The following is a 7051-nucleotide window of genomic DNA, read 5'->3' as shown; positions in this document are numbered from 1 at the left end:
GCGGCCCCGCGCAGCCCCCGCGCAGCCCCCGCGCAGCGCTGCGGCGCTCGGGCCGCGCCGATGTTGTGCTTGGCCCCCGCGCAGCGGCCGCGAGCCGCCGCTCTGGGAAGCGCCGCCAATTTTCTGTCTGAGTCTCGCCGTGTTTTGACTGGAGGCAGCTCCGGGGCGGCCCGCGCGGGGCTGCTGCGAACAACTGCCTGAAGTCGCGGCTGGCCGCGCCGCTCCGCGGGAGCCAAGGAAGGAAGGAAGGAGGCAGGCAGGGAGGAAGCGGCGCGGAGCCGGGCTCGCAGCCCCGCCGGGGGAAGATGGGCAGCGAGTGAGCGGATCGGAGCCGGTGCGTGGGCCGGCGGCGGGGAGCGCGGGGCGCCCTGCGGGGGCTCGGCCGGGGCCGGGGCTTCTGCTTTGCGACAAAGAGGGAGGAAAAGGCAAGGCGGGGGGCAGGCGGTTGGCAGCGGAGCGCGGCCAGGGCGAGCGCGGCGGGGCTCGGCGGTCGCTCACGCCGCTGCTTCGCTTGCAGGTGCCGGGCGCCCGCGATGACCCTGGTGCTGCCCATGCAGCGGCTGGGCCCCCCCAGCGCCGCCGAGGGAGCCGCCGAGGGAGCCGCGTGCCGCCCCCTCTGGGAGCCGCCCTGCTGCGGCCGCCCCGGCCCCGGCCCCGGCGCAGGTAGGTGGGCGCCTCCGGGCCGGCCCCGCGGGCGCGGGGAGTGCGCGGCGCGGAGCGGCGCGGAGCGGCTCCCGCGGCGGGCGAGGGCAGCGACACGGGCCGCGCCTGGAGGAAACCCCCGGCAAACCGCGTGTCATGTGTGTGTCTGATTTACGGCCCGCAGGAGCGCCTTACCGGGGGATTTCGAGTCCCGTAACGACGCCCAAGATCACATACTTTAAAAGGAAATATGTGGAAGAAGAGGATTTTCATCCGCCGCTCGGCAGCTGTGCACATAAAGTATGTTTTCTAGAAGTCGTTATTTTTTTTTGCTCTGAGTTTTGGGTGCTTAGTAACACTTGGTTGACCCATTTCCAGGAGGCTGAAATGCTCCGCTGAAATGAGAGGAATGATCCAGCTGTTTGCTTAGAAACGAGTAGTTCTCACCCGCTCGCATTTATTGTTCTGTTGTCATCGGGTGGCTCTAGCAGCGAAGGCATTTCTTCGCTCGTAACAACTGGCAGTGCAAGTAACTTGGGTGTCCTCAGGAACACCGTTTCGTCTTGAATAGCTTAGGTCATCTTTACAAAAACTGCCTGAATGACCAAAATGAACATGGTAAATAAAAAGGATCCCTGTTCCCCCATTCATTCAAAACTTTTTTTTTTTTTTTTTTTTTTCCTGGGGGARAAAATAATAGTGGGGTTCATAAATCCCCAAATGTGTAGAGGGATCCTCTAGAGAATCAGAATGACTAGAAAAGGGAGTTCAATCTGCTTCAGTGTTTAATCCTGTTTATTAAAAAGCTAATAACACCAAAAGAACAGATTAGTAAATGATTTTTTTTTATTAAAGCCGCCAAGAGAGGGATTAGAACAAGCATTTCCCAGGCTGGCAAATCAAAAATTGCAACCTGACTTTTATGAGAGGTTTTATGCCCTTGCTCGGTTCTGTAAGGAACCGAACACCTGGACTGATGTTGCTCAAGGGTGGCTTGCACCTTGAGGCCTCATCCTTCGCTTGAGGGACCATACCTGGCCCTGGTGCTCCTGTGCTATCCATTTACTCGTGGAGTTAGAGATGACATAATAGAACGTGATTAAAGCACTGCTCATGGGAGGCAGTCGTACCACAAGAGCCCCAGAGGCAGAAACTAAAACAAAGCAAGATGCAGAGCAAGTTCCTATGTTATCTTTGCTTGCATCGCCGTTCCCACCTGGGGAGGCAGCCTCTGAGATGAGACTAAATTTCAGCCCTCCTTCATACCAGGGGCACCTCCTGGGGAGGTCTGGCCACTTGGGTCCTATTTCTCCAGAGAGATTTTCACTTAGAAGGAGTGAGCAGTAATGACAAGCCAAGGACCTCAGCGTGGCCAAGCAAATTTTTTATCTACAGATAGTTTTGGCTGGAAGTGAATAATTGACCAGAAGGTGAAAGCTGCCCTGTCATTAATCCCAGAAGGTGTTTGATCAACTTGCAGAGCAATGAAGAAATGGTACAGGGGGTATTGAAACATGTGCTGTATACACTGTGTGTGTACATACATTTATACACACACCGTTCTCTCATTTCAGCCAGATTTTTTTTTGAAGAAGTTGTCGGATTTTTGTACCAGTGATTATTTGACTCCTAGAAATGACTGGTTGTTTGTCCTTTCTGGTAGTGTGGAAACCCGCTGGGGAGGTATTGGCCAGACAGACCTGTCTCGGGCATCGTTTTGTGCTGTCATGGAAGTGTCATGTCAGACATCTCAGGTCGCTGACTTGTGCTTTCCAGCACAGCTGCGTTTCCTCCTCAGCACCACGGAGCTCTGGGGGAGGGAGGATTCCCACCAGATTTCTTTGACTTCCTTACACATTTTTAGAATCCATGTATGATGTAATTTTTATTCTTTGCGCATTTGTATGCCTCCTCTGCCCAGAAAGGGCAAGCTATGTGCTCGGGTTCCTTCTCCGCCCGGAGCGGGACGATAGGGCTCTGGACCAAGCATTTGTAGCAGAAGGCCTTTGCCAGCTTGTTCCTACTGGTGGCTATCCAGGACGTACCTCCAGGAGGACCTTGAGGCTTTTATGGGTTCACTGGCTATGACTTCAGTGAAAAGGAGAGAGATTAACCTATAGGCTTAGCACAATTTAGAGTGAGTCATTTTTACTCCCTGTATCGGAGCGGTTTCAGCTGGGGACCGCATGAAAAACACGGCCAGCTTTTGTTTTTATGAGGCGTCACGTTGCGTCTGAGCCCTGCAGACAGGCCTGGGCTGCAGAAAGAGCCAGAGGGCTGGGGAGAGCTGAAGGGATGTGAAAAGCAGCTGTGCCTCAGGCTCCTGCAGGCCTCCTTGCCGCGACTCGCGCCGCAGAACGCTGCAGCCCTGTGGGCAAGGGAAGCGACAGCGGGTACGTGTGGGGACCGGGAGCCGTCGCGCTCCGTGCGCGGCTCCTCCCTGTCCGTGCCGGCCGAATTCCTGCTCGCAGTGCAGACTAGTTAATGCTGTGCACCGTGGTGCACGCTGCCCGTCTCTGCTTTGGTTGTCCAGGCCTGGTTGTGGGGCTGGGCCCGGGGCCGTCCAGGAGAGCAACCTCTCTGTGCTGCTGGTGTCCCAGAGGTGATCCTACCGGGAAGGCAGGATCTGCAGATCCCTGCCTGCTCTTCATTGCCCGACCCCGGCCCCATCCCTGCTGTCCTGCGGAGCGCGTGCGGCCTGGCGTCTGCTCGCCACATGTGGCCATGGTGCCCTGAGCCGGGCTCTTCCCGCCGCCTTCACTGCGCCGCTCCAGTGCTCGGCCAACAGGGACCTCTTGGCCGCCGGTGGCACCGGCCACGCTTTGGCAGCCGCACTGTGGTGGGGGGCCAGTGCCCAGGCTTGCGGCCTTGTTGAAGGCTCCATGGGAGACTGACTTGGGTTTGTTCGCATCAGAAAACCCCCTGGGACTGCCAGGGCAAAGCTGCCTGGTTGCTTTATGGTTCAGCCTGGCTTGCAAGGAAAGAGACGGATTCTGCTTCCTTGGCCTCCTCCTTGCCCACTTATCTCAGTCTCTATTTCTTGCATTTTCAGACCATCTCGGTGTTCGAGGAGCGGGCCCACATCCTTTACATGTCTCTGGAGAAGCTGAAGTTCATCGACGACCCCGAGGTCTACCTGCGGCGGTCGGTGCTCATCAACAACCTCATGAAAAGGATCCACGGGGAGATCGTCATGCAGAATAGCTGGTGCTTCTCCGCTTGCTCCTTTGGCGGCACCTCGCCGCAGGAGTGGTTCGTGCCACAGAACTGTCCCTACAGGAAGCGGCTGCGGATGGCCAAGGAGGAGTATGAGAAGCTTCACGCCTGCTGCTTCTACCAGGAGTGTGGCGGCCACTACTTAAACCTGCCCTACTCCGTTAACGCTAGCACAGAAAATACTTCCTCTTCCTCCTCTTCCTCCTCCTCCCCACCCATATCTTTGCCAGGCTGTTCCCAGCAAGCGGATTATGGTCTTCCTGGTGCCGCTCCGTACGGGAGCGACAACCAGGCGCCTACTGGTGAAATGTTCCTCGCTCCTGCCCGGCCTCACGGTGACCAGGAACAGGCAAAATTTAGTGACGAGAAGGGAGGCGACGAGGCTGAGCGAGACGGCAGCATCCTAAGCTGTGAAGCCCTCAGAGGCCCCCATGCCCTCGAGTGTAAAGGCAAATTTTACGATTATTTTGAGACTGGATGCAGTGACAAGATTAACACCGGTGAATCTTGGAAAAAATCCATAAGGAAAAAGGAATCACTACCGAGTAACAAAACGTGCTGCAGCAAAGGAAGCAAAGTATGAGGCGCCTTTCCCGCTCTGCTGAAGCATGCGCAGCATGTCCACCTAGCTATCAAAATTTTATTTTCAATGGATTTTTTTATAGTTTTCTACAAGTGAAACAATCATGCCACAAACATTACGTGTAGTTGTGAGTGACTGAGGAGCCGCTTACATAAAGGCCCCAAGATCTGCATCATTGGGCTGTGTGTAAGTGTGGAGACTTTGTACAGAGCACAGATGTGTTGCGGCTCGGCACTGTAGCATATCCAGCTATGGTGTAGCTTTTGTTACCGAAAATACCAATCAACCAGATGGGGAAAACATATCGTTTTCTATATCCCTGACCCCAAGAAGTCTGCCGTTAATTAAGAAGATCCTCTGTTATGTTTACCAAGGAGTTGGAAGCCTGGTAGACAAATGATGCTACCAGCAAGGGTGGTGTGCTTCTCCCAACGCAGGGCTTGCTACGGCACAAGACTGGCTGTGCAGACTGGGAGCAAATCATCCTCACGTTTTGCACCGATGCTCCTCAGTTCCTGCACCCAGCGCCTTGTCCAGCTGACAAAATAGGACGTAGCATGAGGAGGCTCCTCTTTATGGGGTTTTAATCAGCAGTGTGCAGCTCAAGTGCTTGCACATTTTCACCTTGGCTGTAATAACCAACGAGGCTCATGGTTACACAGGGCAGGTTTTTTTTGGTGCCTTACTTTTTGTCTTAATTTTTGCCAGCGTGAGAATTAAGTGTAAATCAGTGATACAGCAGGGATTTAGCCTAAACATAAAAAGGAAAAGAAAAAAAAAAACCCTACAAGGACAGGGTGGATCAACATTATTAGAAACCTTTAACCTTTGAAGTACTGAGTTCAACTTCCTATTCAAACATCTCTGTTCTTCCTTTTTGATGCTCAGTTGCTTTTTGATTTGCCATCCTTAGGAAGGGGTTTAAGAAACAATAGAGAGATGTCTCTTGTAAACAAGCATCGGATGCTTGAGCGTTTCTATGGCAACTGTCTGTTGCTGGGGCTCTTTTTTTCCTCCTCCTTCGTATAATGAAGTTCATGAACCAGTGGCATGTTTTATACTTTGTTCTGTTTCGCATAATTTTCTGTCTTTTAGATTGCAAAAGCATGCGGGAGTTTTATATGACTTCTTTTGCTGTTGATTTCAAAAAGAAAAGAAAACAAAAAGCACAATGTTAATCAAGAATGTGGCGATAAACATGACTTTATCTGAATGAATGTAAGGGGTTTGATTTTAAAAAAGAACATTTTGGAGAAATGAGCTGAGATTTCAGTGGCTATGGACCCAATTTAGACATTCCCCGGATAGGCTATTTGCAAACGACTGCTGTTTAACCCACACATTAGCCAGGGCTGGCCGGAGAGCACTGCATGTCTTGGACCCGTCAAGTTAAAAAGTTCCTGCTGTTCCCAAAATCAGAGGTTGGATGTATTTGGCCAAAGTCTCAGCTGTGGCCATCTCCTAAGAGCTCCCTGTGCCTGCAGCATCCAAGTGCCATGGCAAAGGGCAGGATTCACCTGGGCTCTGGGCATGGGCTTTCCAAGGGGCTCTGGGCACCTAAGCTCCCCAGCCAGAGCTACCCCGAAAAGAGCATCTAGGTCAGGAATCTGTGATAACCTTTATGCGACCAGGTAAAGCTGAGATTGGCAGGTTTGTAGGGGTTATCACTGTGGAGAGTGATGGATAAAAGAAATACAAATCTCACCTGATTTCTCCAAGAAAGAAGCTTTTTTATTAATAATAATATTAAATATAGATCTCATTCATACAGTGTATGAGTAGGATCATCATTTAGATGTTTGTCCACAAGGACCAATTTTTTTTAAAAAAGCTGATTTTTCTTGTGTTACACCCAGATAGTATAGTCATGTCTGCTCTTTTCCAATATTTGATAAACATTTGATGTTTTAAGCTTAAATATTAGATGCTTGTATACTAATGTGTTGTTGTAGTAAAGTGAGATTTCCTTGATATATATATTTATTAAAATGACCAAAATTCATTTTAATTTTACATCTCTTGATAGCTACTGGATCCTTTTCCCCTGTATTCCCTTCCCTCACCCAAGCCATTTTGTCACCGTTTGGTCACCCTGCTCCCGTGCTGAGGAGCTCATGCCAAGGTTGATCCCCAGGTTGGGTCCAGGAGAGCAGCTGCCTCGTTGGGTCTTCAGGAGCCTTTGGGATGGCCATGGAGAAGCTGCAGACGTCACTGTGGGCTGGTAGGACCAGCCACAGAGGGTGTTAAGCCAAATGTTGCCCTGGCCACAGATCAGTTTGGGGAGAGCCGAAAGCTTTGTGGCCTTCAGGGCTCCTGGATTGGCGCATAGGGTCACTGCAGTGTCTCCTGAGTTGACATTGGGAGCAGCTGATGTGATTCATCGTCCGAACTGCATCTGCTCTGGGCTGTGCAGCAGCTCCAGTTCCTTGGGCAGCCCTGCTGAGCGTCACCAGTAGCTGCGTGGGAAGAAACGTCCCCTCATCTGGGGAAGAGCAGCCCAAGTTGAGTGGTCTCTGCAGGTGCCAAGAGGAGACGCGAGGGACTCGACCATCCACTGAGTTATTCTGTTTGCTTCAGAAGACACAAAGGCTTTTTGTGCTAAAAGGGAGA

At 52.1% G+C, this 7051-nt stretch overlaps 1 protein-coding gene across 1 annotated transcript; it reads left to right on the top strand.

Annotated features, from left to right (window-relative positions):
* Nucleotides 1-533: 533 nt before the first annotated feature.
* On the top strand, nt 534-5890 carry SERTAD4 (SERTA domain containing 4). Its single transcript, XM_026048401.1, has 3 exons — nt 534-663; nt 827-942; nt 3695-5890. Exons 1-3 carry the CDS (start codon nt 534-536, stop codon nt 4439-4441), a joined length of 993 nt encoding a protein of 330 aa, XP_025904186.1. The 3' UTR covers nt 4442-5890.
* The last annotated feature ends 1161 nt before the right edge of the window (nt 5891-7051 follow it).

The sequence above is a fragment of the Nothoprocta perdicaria genome, unplaced genomic scaffold (assembly GCF_003342845.1).
Source record: "Nothoprocta perdicaria isolate Ctin4 unplaced genomic scaffold, notPer1 scaffold_54, whole genome shotgun sequence".
Classification (NCBI taxonomy): Eukaryota; Metazoa; Chordata; class Aves; order Tinamiformes; family Tinamidae; genus Nothoprocta; species Nothoprocta perdicaria.
The sequence above is the reverse complement of the archived record's forward strand: the minus strand, read 5'-3'. Positions and strand labels throughout refer to the sequence as shown.